The following is a 27,772-nucleotide window of genomic DNA, read 5'->3' on the forward strand; positions in this document are numbered from 1 at the left end:
TTTCAAATAAATTGGAGTAGAAAAATGACAATGAATCCATGTATTCTTCGCAGATAATTTCTTACTGGCAAGACGTGTGCTGGGACGGTTTTAGCTGCCGTGAGCTCTGTGGGGGAGCTCCTGCTGCAGCCCAGTAACTGGGGGTCCAGTGATGCTCACTCTTGCTGGGACACCGAATCAATGAATGGCCCAAGCAGATACAGAGCTACAACTAATAACCTGGGCTGGTGGCTCAGCTTCTCTGCCCTTTGAAGTTCCAGTCTACATTGAGTTATTCGAATATTTAATACACGCTTGGGTGGTTCTAAATATTTTATCATCACAAAACCCATGAAGTAAGTGTGATGGGGAAACTGAGGCACAGAGTGGTCACAGGACAGGTCAGGGTGAGGCCGGGGGGGAGGACTTGTGAAGCTCTGTGCCATGGTCACCGTGTCGAGGACTGCGTGGACGCTCATTCATGAGGACAAGGCCACCCTGAAATCTTCCTTCCTGCACCGTGCATGAGCAGCTGGGACAGAAGTGTCCCCCGACTCTTCAAACCCATTGCAAATAGTGCTGGTGGCTGCAGCATCTTTTGTAGTCTGGATCTGCTAGAATATGTTTGATTTCCCATTGGTAGAGACTGTTGCCTGAATCTCCTTCATGTCCTGAAGCTGCCAGCCCATCAGGAAACATTTTCATACGCGTTCACTTAGCGGGCTGTGGAGTTGTCCCTGTTTTGGTGGAAGGTCAGTTGTCCTGTGGCCGGGGTCCCAGGAGCCTCGGTACTTCAGGAGCCTCTGAGGCTCTGGGAAATGCCCATGCAGAATTACACAGGGCCGACCAGGAGCTGGCCTGAGCTGCTGAGCTCCCGCCCGCTTTGTCACATGGAGGCCACGGCATTTCTTTACCCGGGTCTAGTTACCCTCCGGACGTTCCAGCCTGCCCAGGGAAATGCCGTTTCTTTCAGGTGATGCATTCTGAGCATCAAAGCCCAGGACAGGCGGGAACGCTGTCCCTCTGTCCCTGGATAATGGGCTGCCCTCACTCCCATGGCAAGCACCTGAGTAAGCCTGGAGAATCCGAAAGGAATTGTGAAGTGACACTTTAAGGAAACCCATTCATGGGGAAATGAGTTATTTTTGTTGTCAGACAATGGGGTCAGTCACTCCCCGCCCCATTCCTCCACGCTAATCACTCTGGTGTCTTATGCTTTGTGTCTGCTCCCTGCCAGGACATGCCCCAGGTGATACATGCATGTCATCGTTTTTTTATATAAAAATATGTGTATACTTTGTCTCCTGTTTATATATACGATGTCCACTGCTACTTTTTTCCCTTATCTTATCATGACCTCTTTCCCACCCAACACACAGTCTTCGTAATTGTCCTTAAAGCTGGGTGATAAGTAGTTCAGAGAGAGGTGGCAGAGCCTGGTAGTCAGGAACACGGCTCCGTGCTGTCAATCCTGGCTCTGCCCCTCAACTGCTGAGCACTGCAGGCAAGTTGCTCCACCTCTCCGTGCCTTCGTTTTCTCATCTCTGGAATGGGGCTATTAAAAGTCCTTACCCCTGGGTTATAAGGACTAAATGAGTCAATATTTATAAAATGCCTAGAAGGATGTGCCATGCATTAGATCCTCATGACCTTAGCTCATGGCTGGGTGTGAAATGGGAACACAAAATATTGCTGAATGAATGAGTGAGTGAATGAATGAAAGGACAACACATGTTAGTGGAGGAGACTAGGCGTGGTGACTCACGCCTGTAATCCCAGCACTTTGGGAGGCTGAGGCAGGCGTTCTTTGGGACGCTGCACTTTGGGAGGCTGAGATTAGGAGTTCGAGACCAGCCTGGCCAACACAGTGAAACCCAGTCTCTACTAAAAATACAAAAATTAGCCAGGCGTGATGGTGCATGCCTGTAATCTCAGCTACTTGGGAGGCTGAGGCAGGAGAATCACCTGAACCCGGGAGGTGGAGGTTGCAGTGAGCTGAGGTCATGCCACTGTACTCCAGCCTGGACAACAAGACCGAAGCTCCATCTCCAAAAAAAAAGTTAGTGGAGGAGTTATCAGACTGTACTTTGGTCTCACAGATGGCCTAAGGCGGCGATTTCCATAGTGGGCAGACCACGGGCTTGCCTGGAGAATCCTGACAGACATTTGGAGGCCACTGGAGCCTGGGTTGCTTATCACGAAGAAGGCAGAGTCCCTTGGTGCTCACACCAAGTGCCTTCCAAGGAGGCGGCCAGGCAGCAGCCTGGGGGAGCACTACTGCAAGGGGAGTCTCCAGGTGGGCATCAGTGGTCCCCAAGTGGGCACCAGTGGCCTCCAGGTGGGAGTCAGTGGCCTCTATGTGGGTATTGGTGGTCCTAGGTGGGCGTCAGTGGTCCCTGGTGTCTGTAAGAGCCGTGGTGCTGTCTGTCGGACTTCAGTCATACAGTGGACCTCCAGTGGCTTGAACACATTCTCCTGAGGCCACCTTGAGAGGGTGGCACCCTGCACAGTCATCCCAGTGGAAGGTTTATAAACACAGATGCTCAGCAGCTCTCAGTGAGCTCTTTTGGAAAGGAAAGTAGGTTCTGACATTTTTAGGGCATTTTTGCAAGAGGTTTATGGTGAGGAAACTCCCCTCCTGGGGCATCTTCCCAGATGGACTGGCACCTCTGGATACATGGGACTCCAGGGTGGGTCCCTGGGGCTCTGGCTTCTGTGGCTTTGCTGTTCTTTCCCCATTCCAGGCGCCAGAGATGGGGTTACATCCCGGGACAAAGATGGACTGTTCCAGTTTCAAGTCTGGGGATCTGGCCCTTTTAAGGGCATTTTGAGGTCGCATCCTCCTTCTCCTCCTCCTCCTCCTCTTCCTTCTGAGTGCTAGACGTCCTCTCTCAGGCTGCTCAGCTCCTCCAGAGCCCACTGCTCATCTAGGAGGGCTAGAAAATGACGCGGGGCTCACACAGCCCCCAACTCATGGTCCCAGGCAGAAAAGGATCCCAGGAAGTTGCAGCTGCTGTACATGGGGGTTTGGAGGAAAGGAAGAGAGGGAAAGGGGGAGACAGAAGGCAGGGAGAGGGACAGAAAAAGGGGGAAAGATAATATGTTGCGGTGCATGTGGGATCTGCCTCCTGCCCTCTCTGGCACTTCCCAAGTGCACAAACATAAGAGAACAAGAATATTCAGTGCTGCCCTAGTTTGCATTATGATATTAAATAGAATCCATGCGGCAGCCCCCACAGGAGTCACTGAATTAACTGGAGGACAGTGGAGTCCCGCTTTAGCTGTGAAAGGGATGGAGCGGTGGTCCGGGCACTGTCGCACAAAAGTGTCCACGACATTTGGCTCCTGGCAGAGCAAACGGCTGAGCAGCCTGTGTGTTAGATGCAGGTGTGTGCTGGCAACGCATGGGGAAAGGTCCGAAGGAATCCGCATTGGAAATTGTCAGGCCCTGCTAGCCTGCTACACAATGGCTTAATTTATAATATTTATTGTCCACCTCTCCATGCTGGAACTGAAGCCTCACGAGGCAGGGACTTTTGTCTGTTTTTTCTTGTTGTCGATGTTTCCAAAGCGCCTAGGGCAGACCCTGGCATATAGTAGGTGCTTCAGAAACAGATACTGAGGCTGGGCGCACTGGCTCAGTGAGGTGGGTGGATCACCTGAGGTCGGGAGTTCGAGACCAGCCTGGCCAACATGGTGAAACCCTGTCTCTACTAAAAATACAAAATTTAGCTGGATGTGGTGGCGAGCGCCTGTAATCCCAGCTACTCAGGAGGCTGAGGCAGGAGAATTGCTTGAACCCAGGAGGTGGAGGCTGCATTGAGATCATACCATTGCACTTTAGCCTGGGTGACAAGAGTCAGACTGTCAGAAAGAAAGAAAGAAAGAAAGAGAGAGAGAGAGAGAGAGAGAGAAAGAAACAGTTTCTGAATAAATGGATAAACAGAGAATGTGCACTTTTCATGGTGTATTTTCTGAATAGTTTGTACTTTCCACAGTGAACATAGATTACCCTTATATTACAGAAAAAATGGCCTTGGGAAATAGACAATTCCCATCTGTATTTTGTGGCTGGGAAGCCTCCAGGAGGAAGATGGGCAGGTTCTCGGGGGAGACAGGGATTGCTTCGCCTGCTGTCCTTCCCCCTGGCCTTGCTGGCCTCACAAATCCCCTCAGCAGACCTCACAGGGTCTAGAGCCCTGTTGCCTCTTGGCTGTAGGTTCCTGCGCTGAGACTGTGTCCTGGACACCCGGGCGCTGGGCCAGGCACCAGGATTGAGCAGCAAGGACCCTGTGTCTCTCTTTGCTGTGGTGCCAAGTTATAAAAATGTGGCTTTGTCTCAGTAAGAGGGAGACCGCATTTAGAAGTTCATCAACAGTGGTCGAGGTGCAGCGGAGAAAATGACGGTCTCACAGACACATCTGCCCAGCCAGTGGGCGGGTGCCTTACTGTGGGGTGAAGTCCAGCCCCAGGCGGCCTGAGGCTTTCTCTTCAGCTTTTCCTTGGCTCTTCAATCTGTCCCTTGGGCCCATCATAGCTGACAACACTGACCCTCAAGGCTCATGTCCACGGAGTTTCTCTGCGGGACAGAGCCGGGGCACCCACCCTTGTGCCTTTCATCCCCAAATCCATACGCGACTCTGGGGGAGCCACAGAGACGGTCAGACCCTGCCCTGCACCAGGGCTCACAGTCCAGTGAAGCCTGACTCTGGCCATGGGGTCAGCCCCCCAGGCGCCACACTATCTCAAGATGTCAGTGGTGTTCTAGGGCATGAGACCAGCAGACTTCGGCCCTCTGTGGGTTTTGCTTTGGGGACAGGCAGACTGTGTAGAGTCTCAGCTTCAGCAAAAGAAGAGAACAGAGTTGGGGCTGGGAGAGGTAGAGTGATGAGGTTGCCCAGCTCTCCCGGCTAAGTCTGCGTTTGAGGGGTTCCATCAGGGAGAGGAGTAGGGAGGCAGGGAAGGAGAGAGGAAAAGCAAGTCCTGGCTGGTCCCTCCTCAGCACAGGCTGCCTGTGCCCCCCGATGTGTACGAGCCTCACGCCGCTATTGCTGCACCCGTTTTTCAGATGTAGAAACTGAGGTTGAGGTTGGTCCTCTCGCTGCCTGGATCCCCATGTTTGGGCAGCGGAGGCTCTGGGGAATGTGATCAGGGAGGTGGGAGGAAGAGACCGCTCTACGTCTGGAAGAACGACCTCCAGGCTTGCAGAGGTCGTAGCCCGGCTCTTGGAAGAAGACAGAGATGGGACCACATGCTGGTACTGCCAGGTCTCAGTGGGTGACCTGGGGCTCGTGCTGGGGAGGATCATCTGCCATTTCAAACGCCCAACGCTGATCTGGCACAGAACATAGGGCTCATTGATGCCTCTAGGACGGTCCTTTCCCTAGGGAATCAGCCAGCCTGGTCAGAAGTGGGCAGGCTCTTGAGAGCGCCCTGCGGGTCTCTGACCCTGGTTTTCAGACTCTAGCTCAAAAGAGGTGGCAAAAACAACTGCCCTGTCCACACCAGGTCAGGGCTGGGCCCCGGCCACTCTGCAGCTTGCAACATGAGGATGCCATTGGGTGCCAAGGTAGGGTGTGCTAGGGAGGGGAGGGTGCCTTTTCTTTAATGCAACAACAGGTTTGGCGGGTCACAGGAGACTCTCAATTGTATGGTCAATAGATATAAAATGTCCAGAACATGGCCGGGTGCAGTGGCTCATGCCTGTAATCCCAACACTTTGGAAGGCCAAGGTGGGCGGATCACCTGAGGCCAGGAGTTCAAGAGCAGCCTGGCCAACATGGTGAAACCCCGTCTCTACTAAAAATACAAAACAATTAGTTGGGCATGATGACGGGCACCTGTAATCCCAGCTACTTGGGAGCTGAGGCAGGAGAATCACTTGAACCTGGGAGGCGGAGGTTGCAGTGAGTCAGGGTCGTGCCACCGGACTGCAGCCTGGGTGACAGAGTGAGACTCGATCTAAATAAATAAATAAATAGTACAGAACAGGCAAATTCATATAGGCAGAAAGTAGATTCGTGGATGCCAGGAGTTGGAGGGACTAGGGGGAAGAGGAGAGTGACTGCTAATGAGTAGAGGGGTTCTGGAGGTGATGAAAGCATTCTGAAGTTGATAGTGGTAATGGTCATACAACTCAAGAATAAAACCTTCTAAATTGCATGCCTTTAGCGGGTGAATTTCGTGGTATGTAAATCACGTTTCAACAAAGCTGCCATAAAAACAAAGAGATTTGCGTCTTGGCCTGGAGGAAAGCTCCCAGGTTTCGGCCCTAGGGAAGTGTCCCTGCATGCCCAGCACACGCTGGGCAAAGTGGGCAACTCAGGCAGGCTATCCACCCCAGGCACTGGGCCGGGCACCAGGACTGAGCATCAGGGATCCCATGTCTTTCTTTGCTGTAGTGCCAGGTTATGAAAACATGGCTCTGTCTCGATATGAGAAAGGGTGTGTTGAAAAGCTCATCAGCAGTGGTAGAGGTGCAGCTAAGAAAATGTCAGTTTCACAAAAGCACCTGTCCAGCCAGCGGTGGGGGCCTTGCCGTGGGGCAAAGTCCAGGCCCAGTGGCCTGGGGCTTTCTCTTCGGCGTTTCCTGGGAGCTCCATTCTAGGGGACTCATGCTCCCCAAACTCCCTTGTCAGTCCCACACTCGCAGTGGGGGTGGTAGGACGAGGCCTTGGACCCTCAGAAGAATTATTTTCTAGTCCTGTTCTGGTCTGGCCAAAGCCTGTGGCCCCAGCACCCTGGGGACAGGTAGGTGCAGGGCCTGCAGGCAGGGAAAGGGTTAAGGCTGCTGCAATGGGGCTGGGAGAGCCATGGCTGTCAGTTTGCAGGCAGGCATGGGACAGGGCCTGGGCAGGCTCTTCCCCTGGGTGACAGGCAGGTAAGATCAAAAGCTGTTGGGACAAAAGGGACTGAGGTGAATTGTCCTGGCCAAAGGCAGGGCACTCTGGGAGAGCATGCAGCCCCAGCAAGGCCTCAGACATGCACCCCAGAAGAACCCCCACCCTGCGAGCAAGCACCACGTGGGGGTCAAAGGTCGGGGTGTTTGGCTTGGATTGTGGTGCCTGCCTTTCACCCGGATCAAGAAAGCCAGAGAGCAGGATAAGAACCTTCCGGATTGGAACTGCCAGGAAAGGCTCCTTTGTGAGCCACGGGTAATGAAAATGTCATTGTGGCTCACAGACATTCTTTACATTTGTGTGCATGTCCCCAAGAGAGACACATGGCACTTCTATATAACCCGGTAACGAGGCTCGCCCAGGAACAGCCAAGCCAGCGTTTTCCGCCAGCCTAATGACGGCCCCAATGAGTTCGGCCTTTGTTGCATAATCTGTTGCTAAAAGGATTTAAAATTCAAGAAAGAAAAATGTTAGGGCCAATTAGCTACACTGTGCAGGCCTCGATGTCTATATGGGCCCCAAGTTCCTCTGTTGAAGTCAAGTGGGGGCTTTGCTTAAGCCTGTCTGCCCATCAGACCCCAAGCTGGACCCAATTGATCTTTCAGGGTCAGATTTTGTTGTGTAACATGGCATGGGAGAGAAGGTCTAGGAGCTCAGGGCGGGGGGCCCAGAGAAATCCTTCCCAGTTCACTACTTACACTACTGACACACAGGGAAGAGGAAGGCTTTTATTTCTCCCAAGATGTCAGTTTAAAATACATCTCCAGGCCGGGTGCAGTGGCTTACGTCTGTAATCCCAACACTATGAGGCCAAGACAGGAGGACTGCTTGAGACCAGAAGTTCAAGATCAACCTGTACAACATAGCAAGACCCCATCTCTTAAAAACAATTTGGATTTAATTTAAAAAATAAATAACTAAAAATAAAATAAATCTCCAGGGTGGCACCACATTGTTCTAGCATTTCTGCTCACAGGTCTGTGCTGATGACGGCAAAACAGCAGGCCGTGGTGTCAAATTCCACTGGACGTGAATCCAGCTGCACGGTCCCCACACTATGAGTCCTTGCCTGGGCTTCAGCCTTCACATCCGTTCCTGGGCAGAGTTGACACCAGAGGAGAGAGAGACCACATACAAAGGACAGTCCTGGTCCCTAGTCATGTCTGGGCCTTACAGTGAACACCCCGCACACCAACTGGCTTGTTCATCACCAAAGGAATCCCTGCTTGCAGTAAAATCTAGTCAATAGCAAAATTAGTACCAAAGGCTCAAAGAGAAAAGTTCTCGCTCTCACCTCTTTGTATCCTTACTTCCCAGAGGTGGTCATTCCTACCGCTTCTTGCCTATCTTGAAGAAGGGCCTTGTTTATAAATCACATGTGTGGGCTGGGCGCGGCGGCTCAAATCTATAATCCCAGAACTTTGGGAGGCTAAGGCGGGTGGATCACCTGAGGTAAGGAGTTCGAGACCAGCCTGACCAACATGGAGAAACCCAGCCTCTGCTAAAAATACAAAAATTAGCTGGGTGTGGTGGCGCATGCCTGTAATCCCAGCTACTTGGGAGACTGAGGCAGGAGAACTGCTCTAATCCGAGAGGTGGAGGTTGCAGTGAGCAGAGATCATACCACTGCACTCCAGCCTGGGCAACAGATCGAGACTCTGTCAAAAAAAAAAAAAAAAAAGAAAGAAAGAAAGAAAAAAAAGTCACATATGTGAATACCAAACAATAGAGGCAAACACTGATCTGGTGTGTCCAGCTCGCTGGACACTGTCACAGCTCTTCACCCGTATAGATTCATGTTGGCCTTCTAAGAACACTGTGGCACGTTCCCATTTTACAGATGAGGACCTTGAGGCCCAGAGAGGTTACTATGCCCAAGTCCTCACAGGTCATACATGGCAGAATCTGGATTCCAACCCAGCAAGTCATACATGGGAGGGCACTCTGGTTGCTACTGTGTCATTTCCCTTCCTGGCTGCCCTGAGCACAACTCTGGCTGTCTGCTGTCCCTAAAGCTTCATAGTGCATGCTTGTGTGGCCACCGGTCTCCGACAGGAGGGTTCTTTCTGGTCTGAAATCCTGCTGAAGGATGCTGCTTGTGCGTATTTCTTTATAGAATCTGCAAGATAAAGTGTCAGAGTGTCAGGTGTGGTGTTCCTTGAGCAAAAGGCATTACGATGGACACTGTCACAGTCACAGCCCAGTGTCCCCTGTGATGATGGCCCTGGTTTGCATGCCCCGCCCCCGCCACCTCTGCAGACATAGGCTCAAGGCCCATTCTCGGTCTTTTTAGTTGCCCTGATGGTTTCATGTATTGGATGAACTCGTTCAAGTTTGAGAAGTGCCTGGAATTTGCTCTGTGCTTCCAAGCAGTAGTTCTTTTGTGGCTGATTTTCTAGTCTATCATTTTTCTGGAGTTTCACCAGATGAAATTTTGCAGGAAGCCTCCAGCATCCTTACTGAAAGGTCTCCAAGTGGGTCATGCCACCCTGCCAGGGGGTGAGAGGGGATGAGGCTGCTTGTCCCCGGCTGCCCTCTCCCTCTTTGTCAGGATCTGTGTAAGGACCTTTCTGTCTCCATTTTTTCACTCAAATGACGGACATTGTCAGGGTCAGGGATGCCACAGAGGTTTCATGCAATCATTCCTGAAGCATCTCAGGGGGACTCTGGGCCAAGCCCTGGGCAGGGGACAGGAGGAAAGCAGACCCCACCTGCCTGCTCCAGAGCTCACAGCTGAGGGCCAGGGGTGGCACAGACACCCCTTGATGAGGAAGGTGACTGTACAGTGCAGGAGGCTGAGAGAGCCGGGAGGAGGACCCTGGCCCAGCCCGGGGGTGCAGTGGCAGGGCAAGGGGATTTAAGGACCGTCCCCCAACCCCGAGGAGAGACTCTCTCAGCTGCATCTGGAAGGACATGAAAAATCTAAACAAGCCAAAGGTTTGCAGCAGGAGAGGGAGCAGTAGCTGCAGGCGGTAGTAACAGTCCGTGCAGAGACCCCAGACTGGGGAGAAGCCGGTGCTCACAGGAAATGTCCAGGTCACAGCAGCTGCTCAAGGCCAAGGGTGGGCCAGGAGGAGCTGGAGAGATGGACAGGGTCCAGACCATGCCCAAATCCAAGCGAAGAACATGGGCTTCACCCCAGAGATGAGGGGCTGCAGCCAGGCCTCAAAGAACAGAAGGATGCAGCATGCTCACGGGTGACTCACCCCCACGAAGCTGGCAGCAAGGGAGCCTCCTGAGGCAGGGGCCAGGGCAGCCATCGGGTGGCTGCAAGTAGGGGTCTTGCCATGGTGGGCCCACAGGGTCTGTGTACAGCTTACTCAGTGACAGTCGAGTCCCTGGTGCCAGCCTCTGGAAGTCTGGAAGTGAGCAGTGTTTCCCATTAAGGAAGGTGTGTGGCCGGCCGTGCCCCCCAACGTCGCACACTCAGTGCCTTTGCAGGGTTGGGGCTTCCGGCCACAGGGTCCTATCCCTGCACCAGCTCAGGTGGCTGCAGAAGGTCCCTTGCAGTCATGAAACGAAGGGAGGCTTGGGAAACCACATCTGAACGGTGTGGCTTTGATTTGGCGAGAGGGTGGGGCTGGGCCGGGCAAGGCCACTAGGTCTGAGTCAGAGCCAGAGGCAGGAAGCTGGTCCCTAAGCACTGCCCGCCACCTCTGCGGTGCGCTCCTCCTGGCCACCCGAGAACAGCCTGTAGAGAGGCAGAGGTGCCTTTCAGACTTCCTTGAGAGTCCCTGCAGCTTGGGCATTGATGGCCAGTCACCGGGGCTGCAGGACCCTGAGCTCACACAGGCCCGGTAGGGCCAGGCCAGCGCTTGACCCCAGAAACTCCCTCCCCAGAAATTTCGTGGGAGTTATCTCAGCTCTTCGGCCCCTTCCTTATCTCAGGGAAACAGGTCAGAGCACACTCAGTCCTGGTGTTGGGACTAGGGTGCGCTACTCCGGGACTTGAGGCAAAAGGTAGACATCCTGCTTGTCCTTTAAACTTAGAATAGGGTTTGGACACAGTGGCTCATGCTGGTAGTCCTAGTGCTTTGGGAGGCCAAGATGGGAGGATCCCTTGAGCTCAGGAGTTTGAGACCAGGCCGGGCAACATAGTGAGACCCCCATCTCTACAAAAAATACAAAAATCAGCTGGATGTGGTGGCATGTGCCTGTAGTCTCAGCTACTCCGGAGGCTGAGGAAGGAGGATCACTTGAGCCTGGGAGGTGGAGGTTGCAGTGAGCCAAACTCCAGCCTGGATGACAGAGTGAGACCCTGTCTCAAAAAAATCCAATGACTTGGAATTGATATCAAGCTGACAGCTGTAGGGGTGTTGATGCAGGATAATGAATAGAGCAGAAAATGGAATCTGGGTGGTCCTGGACCCACGTGCCACCACCCCCAAGATAGAGCTTGCATACCTGAGCCATCGGATCCATCGATGCCGGCTCTTGCGATTGTATTTCTAGCGCTCCCCAGCCTACCCCAGTTGTAGGCGGCTGAGTGAAGGCCTCAGCAACAGAGCCCCTTTTTCCTAGCAGACACAGGAGCCTCAAAGCAGCACCGTGATGGTTTAAGGAGAACATAGAACATGCAGGTGCGGAGGAGGACCATCCTAGACTGGGCGTGGGGAGCTCAGCACTCCTCCCTCCACCCCCACCTCACCATCCCTGCCTCCTGCCCACTGTCCAAGCGTCCTAGCCACACCTTGCACAGGTCAGCACTGGGGAGAGGTAAGAAAAGCCTGCCTGCCCTCCAGAGCGAGCTGCCCTGCCTGAGCCGCTGCTGATGGGAAACGGGCCTAGGGATCAGGGTGGCATGGAGGGAGCAAGGGCCAGGGAGGCCAGAGGAAGAGACTCTGCCCTGGGGGGTGGGCACCTCCAGGGGCCAGGGACTGGGTCTTGCAGGAATGGCAGGAGCTTCTGGATGGAAAAGGTGAAAGGGCCCTCAGGTGGAGGAACTGGTCTGGGCAAAGGTGGAGGGGGTAGGGGGGTGCAAGGCAGGGACACGGGGTGATTCCATGGGAGTGGGTTTGCCACCACAGCTCCCCATCAAGCCTGGCCCCGCGCAACTGCAGTTGACTTTATGGTGGGAGGAGGTGGGGGTGTGAATTGCTTCCTTTCCCTCCACCCCACCTCATCCACAGGACTGGGGGCATACCTCATCATTTGCACTTGTTTTGGGTTGAACAGTGTCCCCCAAGATTTGTATGTTGGAGCCGTATTCAGCAGGACCTCAGAATGTGGCTGCAGTTGGAGCTAGGGTTTTTCAAAGGCGATTAAAGTAAAGCAAGGTCTGTGGAATGGCCCCAGTCCAATCCAACTGGGGTCCTTATAAGAAGAGGCGATGAGGGCACAGGCACACACAGAGGGACGAACCTGTGAGAACACAGGGAGAAGATGGCATCTACAAGCCCTGTCAGTTGCTCTGCCTGGAGTCTGATGCCAGGCACTGACAGGCTCAGGGGATGCAGAGGCTGGTGGCTGCCCTTGGTGTTGTGGGGAAGGAAAAGAGCAGCTGGAGTTGTCTGTCCCTGGGCCAGGGAGCCCTTGCTCCCTCCTCTCCTCTACCCAGAGAGGATCCCTCCTTTACGTCTCAGCTTGGGACTTCAAAATAGCCAATAGCCAGAAAATAACCCGAATATTCCATCCATGGATGAAAAATAAACAGCATGTGGTCTGTGCACACGATGGAATGCCACGAGGGCAGAAAAGGTAAGGACGCTCTGATACACGCCACACCGTGGATGAGCCTCAAAATGCTGTGCAGGCCCCAATGTGGGGAGATGTATGTGCCTTCCATCCCACCCCTGCCTGCCAGGGCTTCTAACATTGACGGAAGCAAAGCCGCAGCTTTGCTTTGGGGACTTAGAGGGGCAACGGTTTCCCTCTCCCACTGCTCAGGTCCTGGGTCCCGTAGCCAGAAGGGGCATTCCAGTCTTCTCACCTCATCTCCCAGCTGTGTGACCCCAGGCAAGTCACTTCCCCTCTCTGAGCCTCCCTTTCTCATCTGTAATGTGGGGCTGATCAGGGCTGCTCCTAGGATTTCAGGGACCCACGGTCTCCCGGTGACAGGCAGGCTGCGTCCCTCTCCCACTGCTCTTGGGGACAAGGATAGGGTAAGGGGATGGGGGTGGCAGGTAACACAATTAGAGTGAGTTTGGGGCTGGGAGTCAGCATCACATCTGACAGTCCCTGGCCAGCCACCTGCGGCCACATCACAGGACCCTGCCCTCTGTCCTCTCTCCACCCCAGCTCTCTCTCCAGGGGAAGGGGCTAGGGGCGGACTCAGTATCAGATAGGGCTGGGAGTGCTCTGAGGGACAGGGTCCCAGTGCAGAGGTTCGGGGGCTGCTGGTAGGAGCACTTCAGCTGGGCCTGGGGTGTCCAGGCTGGGCTCTGGAAGAGACCAATTAGTCAAATGGCTACAGTTGACCATTTGGAAGCAATTAACAGGGTCGCTATTAGCGCATGGTGCACCCCCCACCTGGCTCCGACTGGGAGGGAGAGGGGCGAGGTCACCGTTATGTGGGTGCCTCCGCCCCACCCCACCCACAAGACTTTGTGGCCCAGACCCCTGCCCCTGCCAGGCAGATGTGGAGGAATCAGGTTCCCCTCCCTTGGCTGGGCCTGAGGGTCCCAGACTCCCAGAGTGGGGCTCTGGGGGGCTTCCTGGGCTGAAAAGAGCCGCAGGTTTAGATGAGGAGGAACTCACTAGGTGGGTGAGCAATGGCCTGGAGGCCCAGCCCGGAAGCTGTGGGAAGTGAACTAGAGGTTCACGCGGGTGGGTGGGCATCCCCACGGTTCCCTCAACACTACGACCTTTGTCAGTAGGGCTGGGGCATCTGGAGAAGGCAGCTTTGGGCTCCAGACAACTTCCTGTGACTGCAGGGTGGACCGCGGATGGAAGCACCGGGCTGAAGGCCGTCACCAGTGACTGGAGGAGAGGGGAAAACATGGCCCAGAGAGCTTGGCTGCCTCAGAAAAGTCATGCTCACCAGAACAGCAGACAGTGAGCCAGGGCCACCAGGAGGGATCTTGGGCAGGGCACCAGCTTTCCTAGTGTAACTGCGAATTGCACCCCCTTTCACTCTCAAAGGCAGCAGGGTTTGCATCATAAACTACGGTCCCCTGCGGCTGGAGCATGCCCTGCACTGATGGGTGGTCCAGACTTTGCAGAGGTAATGCCACTCAGTTTCCGGCCCTACCTTTGGGGTATCACACACATGAGAAACCAGTATCTCAGGAGCGACACTACATGGCCAAGTCCTTGTGGCAAGGAAGTGGCCAAGCCATTCATTCATTCATTCATTCATTTTAGGAGTATGCACTGAGTGGCTAGTGTGTCAGGCGCTCCCTAAGAGTTGGAAACCTCTTGCCCATCCCCGGGGCTTCCCTCCTATAGAGGGGTCACCCTTGGACTCCTGCTTCAGGGCAGCAGCCCCTGCCCTCATATTGGGTCCTCGGGCACAGGGCAACTGGGTAGTGGGCAGGGCCGGAGACCAGAGCCTGGGAGTCTCCCTGGGAAGTGCTGGGGGTCCCAGGCGTGGAGCAGGAGGGGCGTGTACACCCAGATTGCCTTGATCAGATTTTTCTGGCTCCTCCCAGTCTTCCAGGGGGGGTCCTGCCAAGGAGGCAGCTGGGGCGTCAACAGGAAAGGGCATCGGAAGTCCCCTGGCCCTGGACAGCTGCTCTTGCTCTCTCTCTCAAAACGTTACTGTGTCCTCTCTCCTCTCTCTGCCAGACTGTGCCCCCCTGACTGTACCCCTCTCTGAATTTTTTGTGCACCCCCTATCCCACTATATCTCCTCTCTTCTTGGCCAGGTGTCAGGAGGTAGCAGAGCTACGGCATTTAGAGCAGGGACCCCCTTCCTATGCCTCTTCCCTGCCTCTTAGGGAGCCCCGGTGGCCACACATCCCAGTCCAGGCCTGCGCAGCGCTGCACTGGACAAGCTCTCCTCTTGCTTCTGTCCTTTGGGGCTTTCCTGGCACTGTCATCTGACCCCTGCAACACAGTCTCCATCACCAGGAGGCTGAGGCTCCAGTAGTTTGGTGGCTGGCCTCTGGCCTGTACAAGAACTCTCACAAGCTGACCCTGGGGCAGTGGCTAGGAGATCCTGACTAAGACTGAGGTGCTTGGGGACGGCTTGGGGGCACCCTCCTTCAGGAGGGCCACCTGGACCCTGTGCATGCCGGAGTGGGCTCTTGGAGGACCTGCTGCCCTGTGTATTGGGCCATGGGAGTTGGACATGTCCCAGGGGCGTGTGCTCACTGCCACAGCTCACAGTGCCCTGCACACTTGCCTGACCCCAAACCCTGATGCAGATGGCAGGCTGGGGAATGTCAGCCCACCCAACTCACCCCCGAGCCCCTGGTCAACTTGAAGCCAAAGCTGTGGCCTAGACCCCTGGACCCCACAGCGGTGCCCTACTCCGGGGCGGGGTTGAGAGAGGCAAAGCCCCTGTGCTGGCCCCTGCTTCCTGCTGGTCCCAGGACCCTGGGGGACAGAGGACCAGGAAGCAAGAGAAATGGGTGGGGAGGTGGCTTTTCTGGGTACTTTCTGAAACCCCTCTTCACAGGGCCCCCTGAGCTGAGATACACCTTGACCCCCACACAGTACCAGGGGACACCCCCCCATCTGCACTGCTTCAGATCCTCCAGGCCAGGACTCCTCCACATCCCTTCCCAGCCTCTGCGGGGCTCCTCCTCTCATCACCGTCCCGCTGTGGCTGCCAGACTCCCTGTGCTTTTCTCCGGGTGTTCTCCGCCGCTCTGTCTTCTTTCCGTCTCCCCTGCCTCCTCTCTTTGGCCAATCTCTGTCATTCACATTTTCCATGTCTTTCTTGTCCTTTCCTTCTCCGTTTTTCTCTATCTGCATCTCTTTCTCTCTAGGGCTCTCTGTCTGCGTCCACTTCTCTGGCTCTCGCGTCCCTCCTCCTGCCTCTCCAGGACCCTCTCTGGACCGCCACAGGGACGGGATCCTCCGAGGCCTGCCCGACGAGCGCTAACCCCACCACTCCGGGTGCCCGGTTGGGGTGCGCAACAGAAGATAGCATCTCCAGTCCCTGCCCGCCCGCGCCTTGCAAGGCTGAGGACGGCACCGCTGCTCCTGCAGGAAGCGCCGAGCGCAGACACAAACCCGGGGCTCCCCACGCGTGCCCTCGCCCCGGAGCCTTCGCGCCGCCGCCCTCCGCAGTGCCCTTCATTATGCGCCGCCTTTAATGGGCGTTTGTCAGCTCGACTTCCCCGCAAGTTGTTTTCACGGACATCAGTCATTGGCGGCGGCCCCATTGTGCAGGGGGATTGATGGGGAGCGGGAGGGGGTGACAGGGCCTGGGGCGGCCGCCTCAAGGCCTCGGTCTATAATTTTCGGAGACATAATTGGTCTGGGGGAGGGGGCGGGGGAGGGGCGGGGAAGGGACCTTTCAGAGCCGGGAGGGCGTTCGGGGGCGTGGGGCGCGCTGCGGAGCGGAGCCGTGGCTCGACGGCCCTGCGCTGGGGGCGAGTGTATGCAGGCGGCGCCCGGCCCGAACCCCGAGCTCCGCGGGGCTCCCCACCCGCCGGCCTCCCGCCCCTCCCGCGCCTCCGCCTGGGGACCACGTCGGCCTTTTGTTGCCGAACCGTCCTTTCTTTCAGCGCTTTGCGCAGCAACGGAAATTTCATTGCTCCTGGGTGGAAATTAAAGGGACTCGCGATCGCTCTCTCCCTCTCCCTCTCCCACTCTCCCTCTCTTTCTCTCTCTCGCCCACCCTTTCCCCTTCTTCCCCCACCTTTCCCGCGAAGCCGAAGTCAGCATCGCCAAGCGCGGGAGCCCGCTCCGAGCACCTCGCCGCGGCCCGGCTGCCGCCCCTTCCATGGGCGCCGCGCTCGCCTGCAGCCGCCGCCGCCGCGGGGTGGGCGCGATGCCACAATGGGCCTAATCTGGCTGCTGCTGCTCAGCCTGCTGGAGCCGGGCTGGCCCGCAGCGGGTCCTGGGGCTCGGTTGCGGCGCGATGCGGGCGGCCGCGGCGGCGTCTACGAGCACCTTGGTGGGGCGCCCCGGCGCCGCAAGCTCTACTGCGCCACGAAGTACCACCTCCAGCTGCACCCGAGCGGCCGCGTCAACGGCAGCCTGGAGAACAGCGCCTACAGTGAGTGCCCGACGCTGCGGGACCCCGCGGCGGAAGCGGAGCCGGGGAGGGTCGGGCCCGGGAGAAGGCACGGTGCGCTCAGGGTGTCCGGGAAAAGACCGGTTGCTTCCCGCTGCCAGAAGGCGACCGCCAGGGTGTCCTCCTCGCCCTACACGTCCGGGAGAAGAGCTCGCGCTGGGGTCCGAGCAGAACTCGGGGGGATGGGCGTTCACGTCCGAAGAGGGCGACGGCGGCTGTCAGTCCGTCCCGGATTCAGCCCGCTGGTCTGAGGGGACGCGAGCTAGGCGACCCCTGGGCTCCCGGCTCTGCTGCTTTGGGCAGCTCTGACAAGTTTAAGCCCTTTGAATGTGTCGGAGAAAAGGAGCCGGACAAGGCATTTATCATCCTCTTTATTATTTTGACGACTTCTCCTCCTCCTGCCGACCCCTGGACGCCCCGCCGTCCCCTCCGCCCTCCCCGCTCGCGGCTGCCCAGGTGGCCGCCCCAGCCGCTGCCTCTGAGCGGAGGACTCTTGCCCTGCGGAGCTCGGTTCCCCAGCCGCGGCCGCCTCCGACAGTTATTCCCCGCGCTGGAATCTGCACCTCCCCCGCCTCCTCCCTGGCTGCACAGCGACGGGAGGGTGGGGGCTCTCGCCGTCGGGACGCGCGGATCAGGAGCGCGGAGCGGTGTCCTCCCCTACCTGGGGGTGCAGACACACACCCTCCCCCGCAGCACGCAGGACCCGCGGCCCGGGCTGCGCTCACCGCGGGAGTCCGCCGGGCAACACGGTTAGGCTCCTCTGGTCACAGGGACCTGAGGCCCGCGCCGAGCCCTTTAAGGAGCAGGATAGCGGAGCTCAAGGCCCGGGAGGACCGCGTGGGGAGGGTGGGAGGGCAGTCAAGACCACAGTGGTCCTCGCGTGCGCCGCGCGGCGCTCGGCTCCGGCCCCGGGCTCAGGAAGCGGTGCGGGGGATTGAAGGTGGCGGCGGCAGTAAACCGCGGCTTCCTCCAGGAAAGCCGTAGCCCTGTGAGGGCGCCCTGGGGACACGCGCCTCCGGAGCCGCACGGTGGGCACCAGCTGTTGCCAGGGGGTCCGAGTGTGCCGAACTCGTCTCACAAAGACACCCCGGTTCTCTCCAAAGCCAGGCTCCCCCTCGAGTCGCACAGCATCCAAACTTCTTGGTGCTCGTCCTGCGTCGAGACTCTGGCTTCGTTGGTCCCCCCGGGCGGTCACCGCCGAGGCCGCCCAGCCTGCGCACTGGGAAGGCGGGAGGCTCGCAGCCTGCACCGTAGCAGCCCTGGGCTGGAGCAAAAGCCCGGTGGCGACCGCGGCCGTGCTCGGACCGCGTGCCAGGAGCGCGGTCCTGAGAGGCATCCCCTGGAGAGGGTGCAGGCAGTCGCCCCAATCCCTTCGCAGCCTCTGTTGGGAGACAGTGACCCCGGCCTTTGATGCAGTCCCCCGCCCCCAGCCTCCGCTACTGCACTCGTGTATCCAGAAGGAAAGGCGGGAGGGGAGATTTAAACTTTCTTATCCCTGGCGAGTGGGTGAGACCCACCCAGCTTCCCTCTGCGGGCTCCAGGGTCTAAACCGGCTTCCTGCCCTGCCAGGTACAATGATCTCCCGCCAGGTCTACGGCCAGAAGGATTTGGGTGGCAGGCACCCTGTGTGTTGTTGTCAGTGGGTTTTATTACCAGCCTGGCTCATCAGGGCCCAGCTTTCCCGCTGTCTGGCGCAGGTATTGGGGACCGTGCAGTCCCAGAGCTCAGACTCTCATGACTGCCGCTAGGGCTTGATTTCTCGCTCAGGCACATGTGCAGGGGCCTGACAGTCACCCAGCCATAGTGGTCCCCACTTGCTTGTCTGTCGGATGATGAAGGCACCTGGCAAGATGTTGTGAGGTTGGAATGGAAACCATCCTGCGGGCAGCGTCAGCGGGTGGGAATGTTAATTGCATCGTTTCCCTCCCAGGTTTGAATAAGGACAAACGTTCCCTGAAGTCTCCTTCTCTGCCTCCTGTCTGGTGACTTCTCCCTCCCTGAACGTCCACTCACTCTGTGACCTGTGGGTTGTGTGCTACCCTCCCCAGCCCTGAGCCCGGGGTGTGGCTTTGGGCAAGGCCAGCTGGGCATCAGCCGCCCGCTCCGTGGCTCTGTGGGGGGTGGTGGGAGTGAGGCACCTCTCATTTCTTCCAGGTATTCTGGAGATAACGGCAGTGGAGGTGGGCATTGTGGCCATCAGGGGTCTCTTCTCCGGGCGGTACCTGGCCATGAACAAGAGGGGACGACTCTATGCTTCGGTGAGTCCAGGCTGTCCCGTGGGTGGGCGCTGTGGGAGTAGTGGTCTGGCCTGCACATCACACCAGAAGATGGGGGATGTGGGCAGTAGAACGCTTTGCTCAGGTACATGGGACCCGAGCTGGGAACAGACCGTGGCGCAGGGCTCCGCGCCCAGTGATCTTTGGCTGTGTCTGTTAGAGGCTGCTCCGTGAGTGACCTGGAGCCTCGTCCTGGCAGACCTGGAATCTAGAGAATGCCAGATTAGCAAAGGTTCCTCCCATCCTCGTCATCACTACCATCCTCCCTTGAGAGTAGCTGAGAGCAGGGAAGTGATTGTCCCCCAAATTTCCACCAAAATAAATGGACCCAAGGCAACCTGGGAGTGTTCCTTGGGGCAGCCAGAGCTCTCCTGGGAGCATGGGGAGGAGGGCGCTGGGCCAGCTCTGCAGGTTCCCTCCAAGGGTGGAAAGGTGAGAGCTGAAGCCTAGGAGGGGAAGGGAGATGGCGCCCATGTCCCGGGCACACAGGAGCCTTGGAGCCCAGGCTTGGGACACAGTCTATTTACTGCCTGGGCCTCCGTGTAACCAAAAAGGGTCTCCTTACTCTGCGGGTATGGTAGGGGTGGGGAATACACAGAGTAAAATACATGTAACGGGGAAATTTGCTACCTCCGACTAGTCATTACATGCAATTTGGCTGATACTTCCTTGGGCAATGAGAGGTTTTCCATCCACAAGTAGTCTAGCCGACGCGGCCCGAGGACGATCTCCCTGCAGTGAGCTCTCTGCTCAGTCCTGTGCACAGAGGACACACCGCGCAGCTCCCTCTCACATAAGCCGATAATTTCATCACAGATTTTTAGCCGTTTTGATAAAGGAAGGTCCAGAAAGCTGGAATGCACCCCTTCATTTTCTCTGGTCCAGAGGCCACTCCCTCCTTCCTCCCACCCATTCACCCATCCACTCATCCATCCACCCATCCACCCATTCATCCACCCATCCACTCATCCACCCATCCATCCACCCATTCACCCATCCACCCATCCATCCACCCATCCACCCATTCACCCATCCACTCACCCATCCATCCATCCACCCATTCACCCATCCACTCATCCACCCATCCATCCATCCATCCACCCATCCACTCACCCATCCATCCATCCACCCATCCACCCATTCATCCACCCATCCACTCATCCACCCATCCATCCACCCATTCACCCATCCACTCACCCATCCATCCATCCATCCACCCATCCACTCACCCATCCATCCATCCACCCATCCACCCATTCATCCACCCATCCACTCATCCACCCATCCATCCACCCATTCACCCATCCACTCATCCATCCACCCATTCACCCATCCACTCATCCATCCACCCATCCACCCATTCATCCACCCATCCACTCATCCACCCATCCATCCACCCATTCACCCATCCACTCATCCATCCACCCATCCACCCATTCATCCACCCATCCACTCATCCACCCATCCATCCACCCATTCACCCATTCACCCATCCACTCACCCATCCACTCATCCACCCATCCATCCACCCATTCACCCATCCACTCACCCACCCATCCATCCACCCATTCACCCATCCACTCACCCACCCATCCATCCACCCATTCACCCATCCACTCATCCACCCATCCATCCACCCATTCACCCATCCACTCACCCACCCATCCATCCACCCATTCACCCATCCACTCATCCACCCATCCATCCACCCATTCACCCATCCACTCATCCATCCACCCATCCACCCATTCATCCACCCATCCACTCATCCACCCATCCATCCACCCATTCACCCATCCACTCATCCACCCATCCATCCACCCATTCACCCATCCACTCATCCATCCACCCATCCACCCATTCATCCACCCATCCACTCATCCACCCATCCATCCACCCATTCACCCATTCACCCATCCACTCACCCATCCACTCATCCACCCATCTATCCACCCATTCACCCATCCACTCATCCACCCATCCATCCACCCATTCACCCATCCACTCACCCATCCATCCATCCACCCATTCACCCATCCACTCATCCATCCATCCATCCATCCATCCACCCATCCACTCACCCATCCATCCATCCACCCATCCACCCATTCATCCACCCATCCACTCATCCACCCATCCATCCACCCATTCACCCATCCACTCATCCACCCATCCATCCACCCATTCACCCATCCACTCACCCATCCATCCATCCACCCATTCACCCATCCACTCATCCATCCATCCATCCATCCATCCACCCATCCACTCACCCATCCATCCATCCACCCATCCACCCATTCATCCACCCATCCACTCATCCACCCATCCATCCACCCATTCACCCATCCACTCACCCATCCATCCATCCATCCACCCATCCACTCACCCATCCATCCATCCACCCATCCACCCATTCATCCACCCATCCATCCACCCATTCACCCATCCACTCACCCATCCATCCATCCATCCACCCATCCACTCACCCATCCATCCATCCACCCATCCACCCATTCATCCACCCATCCACTCATCCACCCATCCATCCACCCATTCACCCATCCACTCACCCATCCATCCATCCACCCATCCGTCTGACATTCAGTCCATTCATCAGTGTCCTGGAAGCTGTGTCTGGGAGCAGGGACCCTCATGGTGCCAGCTTCTGCCATAGGGGACCCAGGATTTGGGGAGACAGAATAAAGCATGACATGAGGGGGTCCCAGTGGTTCAGAGCCCACCTGGGGCTTTCATGCCTGAGAGCTCGCAGTCTGGCTTTGAGAAGGGTGGACAGAGGCTCCTAGCCCCACAAGGGATGCTGAGGCTGGGGGTAGTCAAGCAGTCTGGTTGGAGGGTGTGGAACCATTTCCAGAGTGCCCAGTGGAGAAGTTCCCACTGCCCTGAAGACAACCTGAGAGGCATAGTAGCCTGAATGCCAATCCCATTGCCTGCCACCTGCCACCTGGTACCACAGTCCTGCATGTGGCCAGCTTGCTTAGGAGTGCTGTCCCGCCATGGGGCTCCCTGGACTTTGCTGGCAGCATGCTTGCCCTTGGGCCAGCTCATTCCTCTGGGCCAGTGAGCACTGCACCCCGACACTCCTGGGTCTGGTCCTGACCTCCCTTCTGAGGTATAGACCACCCTCCCACAGCATCCTGCTGGCTCAGACTCTCCAACCGAACTCAGCAGCTCCCCGACTCCCCATCTTAATCATTGCCCCACCGGCCACTCACTCTCACCAGAGTGGGCTGGGAGTCACAGTAGACCCCTCCTGCTGTTCAGCCCATCCCTAGACCTCAGACCATGCCCCTGCATCTCTTCAGCCCACGCACCTCACCTCCCTCTGCCTCATCCCCGAGACCACACCTTATAAGGCAGGCTCCTCACTTCCCACCTGGATCACTGCTCCAGCCTCTCCCACCTCCAGTCCATCTGTTTGTCAAGCCATCCTTTCATCTTCCTTCCTTCCTTCCTTCCTTCCTTCTTTCCCTCCCTCTCTCCCTCCCTCCCTCCATCCCTCCTTCCCTCCTTTCCTCCTTCCTTCCTTCTTTCCTTCCTTCCTTCTCCTTCCTTCATTCTCTTCACCCATCTGTCCATACACCTCTCCTTCCTTCCTTCTTTCCTTTCTTTCATCCTTCTTTCCATCCATGCTTCCATCTGTTCATCTGTCCATCTACCCATTCACCTGTCCATCCATCCATTGTCCCTCCTTCCTTCCATCCTTTCACCCATCCACCCATCCATCCATCCATCCATCCATCCATCCATCCATCCATCCAGCCACCTATCCATCCATCCATCCATCCATCCATCCATCCATCCATCCATCCATCCAGCTATCCATCCATCCACCCAGCCAGCCAGCCATCCACCCATCCACCCATCCATCCATCCACCCACTCATCTGACATTCAGTTCTTCATTCACCAGTCAGTGTCCTGGGAACTTACTGTGTGTTGCACTCTGCTAGGTACATGTTAAGGGGGCTTCCTAAAAAAGCAAATCAGCCCATTTCATGGCTTCTGAGGACTCCCATCACACCCAGGCATCCCACAGGCACCTTACCTCCACCCACAGAGCAGCAGCCCAGGTGCCACCTGCTCCCAGTGTGGCTGTCATCCAAAGGGTGAGCCTCCTCCAGCCTCCGGAAGCTCCCTCAACTCCCAAGCCATCTATGCTGCTCACGCCACACCCTCACTGCCTGGAATGCCCTCCTCCAGAAAATGCCCACTAAAAAGTGCCCACTCCGCCCTTCCAGCTCACTTCAGAAGCTACCTCCTCAACAAAGTGGCTTTGGAGTCTGCTTCCTCCCCACCCCTCATGGGGTGGGAGCGGTCCTGGGGGATGGGCCTGTGGGACCAGGTCTGGTGGGATGGCAGTGTCAGGACGCACATTGGAAAGCGTTGTCACGGCAAGTCCCAACTGCAGCAGCTCTGGAGTCTACGGCCCCGATCCCTGAGCCGACACCTTCTGCCTTGGTCATCTCGGCCGCCCCAGGTGCCCTACCTCGTGTCAGCGAGTGATCTACACTGCCCCCAATCTCCCACCTCAGGAGGGCCTGAGCCCCCGCCACCTGAGGCTCACAGGCACGTGTCCGTCAGTGGCCCACCCCCCAAGTGGCCCTGCAAAGAGAAAGCCTACCGCCTGGCCTCTCTGGCCCTGAGAGGACGCACCTGCTGCAGGATCGAGGGACGTGGGGAAGCTTGGGTCCTGCCCTGAGCTTCTCACAGTCTGGGCTTGGAGCCAGACACTAACATGGCGTACCCAGTGCGTGGGGTGGGGAAGTCGGCCTTGAGCCCACCCGCTCATTCCCAGATAGCCCCTGAGCCCCAGGCTATGTGGGGTCAGGCACAGATCAGATACTGTTCTATCCCCCTGTGATGTAGGGCCTGGCACCACCCCGGGCCTCAGTTTCCACATCTATAAACATGGAGACTGGTCTTGGACAGTAACATCCATACTGTGACCCAGGGGGCCCTGGGGCTCCAAGAGGGCTGGAGAGCAGGGGGGCTTTGGGTCATGGGAAGAGGCAGCCCCTACCACCAGGTCAAGCCTTCCACCCTTCCCTGCTCTGGGCTTTCATGTCGCTAGAAAAGAGGTTGGGGTGCTTGAAGCATCTTGTTCCCTGAGGTCCTGTAGGGTCAGATACTGCTGGGTCCAGCCTGGGAGCCCCGGAGGCCATTGCCACTCTCCCTCTCTCCCATGGGACACCACACCCTAGATGGGGACAGACCATGAGGGCCTCCGACTCCTCCCTGTGGCCAGTCCCCAGGAGGAAGGCGAGATCCTGCTGTCTACTTTTCACCTGCTGCTTCCACCTCTTACCACCCTTTCTGGTTTGGAGGGAGCAGCTCCTCTCAGTCACCCCCTTAGGGAGGTGGCCCTAGACGTTGCCACCCGCCTGTAGCTGGGACTGAAGCCCAGTGGGTCTGCATAAGGCATACCCACCCCTTCCCTATCCCACAGACTAAGAAGGCCCCATGAGGCACCCCCTCAGGGAACCTCCCATGGCCAGGCCTTGGGGATGTTGGTGTAAGCTCCTTCAGTTCAGAGCTTCACTGTGCCTTTGAGAGGGCAGGGTCCCTTCTGCCCTTCCCCCACTGCACCCGGGGCCTGACAAGGATCCCATTAATCTCTGATGACAAAGCAGTGTCCTCTCTGTCCTGCTTGTGGTGGGACACCCCAGCTTCTGCTCTCATCCTAAGAACAGCAGTATCTGTGGCATTGATTGAGCACGTGCCTCATGCCAGGCCCCGGCCCCTGCTCTGTATTGTAACCTCTTCAACCTGCAAGGCCGGACCCTCCAGCTTCAGAGAGTGCTGCTCAGGGGTCAGTGACCCCAGCTGGGACCCCTGAGTGCAGCGTTTAACGGAGAGTCTGGGCTCATGAAACCTGGCTGTGTCCCCTTCCCTTCCTGCTTTTCATATTCTTTCTTCTTTTTTCTTTTCTGCAATTTCTTTTTTTTTTTTTTTTTTTTTTTTGAGTCAGAGTTTTGCTCTTGTCACCCAGACTGGAGTGCAGCAGCACAATCTCTGCTCACTGCAGCCTCTGCCTCCTGGGTTCAAGAGATGCTCCCGCCTCAGCCTCCTGAGTAGCAGGATTACAGGCGCGTGCCACCACGCCTGGCTAATTTTTATATTTTTAGTAGAGACAGTTTTGCCATGTTGGGCAGGCTGGTCTCGAACTCCTGACCTCAGGTGATTCACCCGCCTCAGCCTCCCAATGTGCTGGGATTACAGGCATGAGACACCTCACCCGGCCACTGTAGTTTCTTTAAAAGCGATCTGGGTGCTGTCATCTTCCTTGGTCCAAATGCCCAGTCCTTGCTGACGTCCACGCTGCCAGCAGACCCCCAGGGCACCTAGGTTGGCTGGCCCGGTCTCTGCTCCACAGATAACCCTACACATCCCTGTACTGGGTCAGCGCCCTCAGACGGGGACAGAGGCTGGAGCTGGGAGTTGTTTAGCACAGCTTTGAGAGAAGGTGACCTTTGGGCAGAAGGCCAAGTTCACCAGGCACACAGGGGAGGAAGGGCATGCCGGGCAGAGGGCAAGGCCTAGGCAAAGGTGTGGCTGGCTGAGAGTGCGCTGGGGTTTGGCACTGGACCGATTAGCCTCAAAGGAGGGGAGGGAGGCATCGGGCAGCCCTGGGCCCTGACGCTGGCGCAGTCTCCCCGGGCCACTGACCGTGACATCTCATCCCCGCAGGAGCACTACAGCGCCGAGTGCGAGTTTGTGGAGCGGATCCACGAGCTGGGCTATAACACATACGCCTCCCGGCTGTACCGGACGGTGTCTAGTACGCCTGGGGCCCGGCGGCAGCCCAGCGCGGAGAGACTGTGGTACGTGTCTGTGAACGGCAAGGGCCGGCCCCGCAGGGGCTTCAAGACCCGCCGCACGCAGAAGTCCTCCCTGTTCCTGCCCCGCGTGCTGGACCACAGGGACCACGAGATGGTGCGGCAGCTGCAGGGTGGGCTGCCTAGACCCCCTGGTAAGGGGGTCCAGCCCCGACGGCGGCGGCAGAAGCAGAGCCTGGGTGGCCTGGAGCCCTCGCACGTTCAGGCCCCAAGACTGGGCTCCCAGCTGGAGGCCAGTGCGCACTAGCTGGGCCTGGTGGCCACCGCCAGAGCTCCTGGCAACGTCTTGGTGTGGCAGCCTCTCGACTCTGACTGTCCTCCTTGAGCACTTGCCCCTGCCTCCTGCCTCTGAGTTCTCAGCTATTTCCAGAGCCAGCTCAGATCAGGGTCCAATGGGAACTGAAGAGGGCCCAAGTCGGAGCTCAGAGGGGGGTGCCGGCAATGCAGGGCATTTGTGGGTCTGTGTGGCAAGAAGCTCGCAGGGAAGGGCCTGAGTGCCAGCCCTGGCAGACCGAGGAGCCTCCCAGGAGCAGCAGGGCAGCGTGGGGCTTTGTGTCATCAAAACATTAAAGTATTTTATTCTACTCTGTCGTTTGGTAGATGGTAATGCAGGCTGAGGAGCACTTGCCGCCTTTACTGGAACGTGCTTGCTTTGAGCACAGCAGAATCCGCGCTGGCACCAGCCTGCGTCAGCTGAGGCTTTAAGAGGAAGACGGTATTCCCAGAGATCAGGCTAAAGGTGCACTTCAGTCCCCTGGTTTTAGAAAGTTATGATTTTTTTGGATGGATGGAAACATGCTAAGGCATGTTTGTGCATGTGTGTGCATCGTGTGTGTGCATCGTGTGTGTGCATCGTGTGTGCATCGTGTGTGTGCATCGTGTGTGTGCATCGTGTGTGTGCATGGCGAGAAGGATCGTGTATTTATGAAAGCGTGAGTGCACATGTGGGTATGTGTGTTCTTGTGTTAGTGCATGCCTGTGTGTGGACATGTATGTGTGTGTATGTTTCTGGGTGTGTCTGAATGTGTGATGTGTGTGTGTCTCTGCGTGTATGTGTATGTGCGTGTGGAGAGAGAGAGAGAGAGGTTTACTCTTCTAAAACTCTAAAAAGCTCCTTCCTCTGGAAGCTGTGCGCTTCTCCAGGGACTCTTTAGAGCAACTGTATCAGGTCAGGCAGCACAGAAACTTCCTTTATCCTTACAGCCTGCTCTTGGGACCTGTGCACCCCATCTTTACCTGAGAAGGTGAGGCTAAGAGAACCGATTACGTGGTGGCCAGGCCCTGCCTTGGACTAGGTGCCTCTTCACACCTGTTCCCCAACAATGGCATGGGTGGGATCACCTGGGCCAGCCCAGGCAAGAGCCAGCATGGGCAGTGTACAAACCTCTCCTGGCACTTTGCAGGATGGGCAGGGCCCAGGTGAGGAGCCTGTCCTGAGCCTGGGGCTGTGAGGACCATCACTCTCTGTTCCCATGACCTTCCAGAGGTCAGAGAGCCCAGACTCAGAGAGCCCAGGGTCAGAGAACTTAGGGTCAGAGAGGCCAGAGTCAGAGAGCTGAGACTCAGAGAGTCCAGGGCCAGAGAGTTTATGGTCACAGAGCCCAGAGTCAGAGAGCCCAGACTCAGAGCC

At 57.0% G+C, this 27,772-nt stretch overlaps 2 protein-coding genes across 2 annotated transcripts in view; both read left to right on the top strand.

Moving 5' to 3' along the window:
• The window catches only part of MRPL21 (mitochondrial ribosomal protein L21), a 1,021,966-nt gene that overhangs the window by 102,538 nt on the left and 891,656 nt on the right, over window positions 1-27,772 (top strand). The window lies entirely within an intron of this gene.
• FGF3 (fibroblast growth factor 3) lies at window positions 16,287-26,575 on the top strand. The gene is made up of 3 exons (XM_050758212.1): window positions 16,287-16,989; window positions 19,162-19,265; window positions 25,994-26,575. Exons 1-3 carry the CDS (start codon window positions 16,770-16,772, stop codon window positions 26,387-26,389), a joined length of 720 nt encoding a protein of 239 aa, XP_050614169.1. The 5' UTR covers window positions 16,287-16,769; the 3' UTR covers window positions 26,390-26,575.

Source organism: Macaca thibetana, chromosome 14 (genome assembly GCF_024542745.1).
Source record: "Macaca thibetana thibetana isolate TM-01 chromosome 14, ASM2454274v1, whole genome shotgun sequence".
NCBI classification, from domain to species: Eukaryota; Metazoa; Chordata; class Mammalia; order Primates; family Cercopithecidae; genus Macaca; species Macaca thibetana.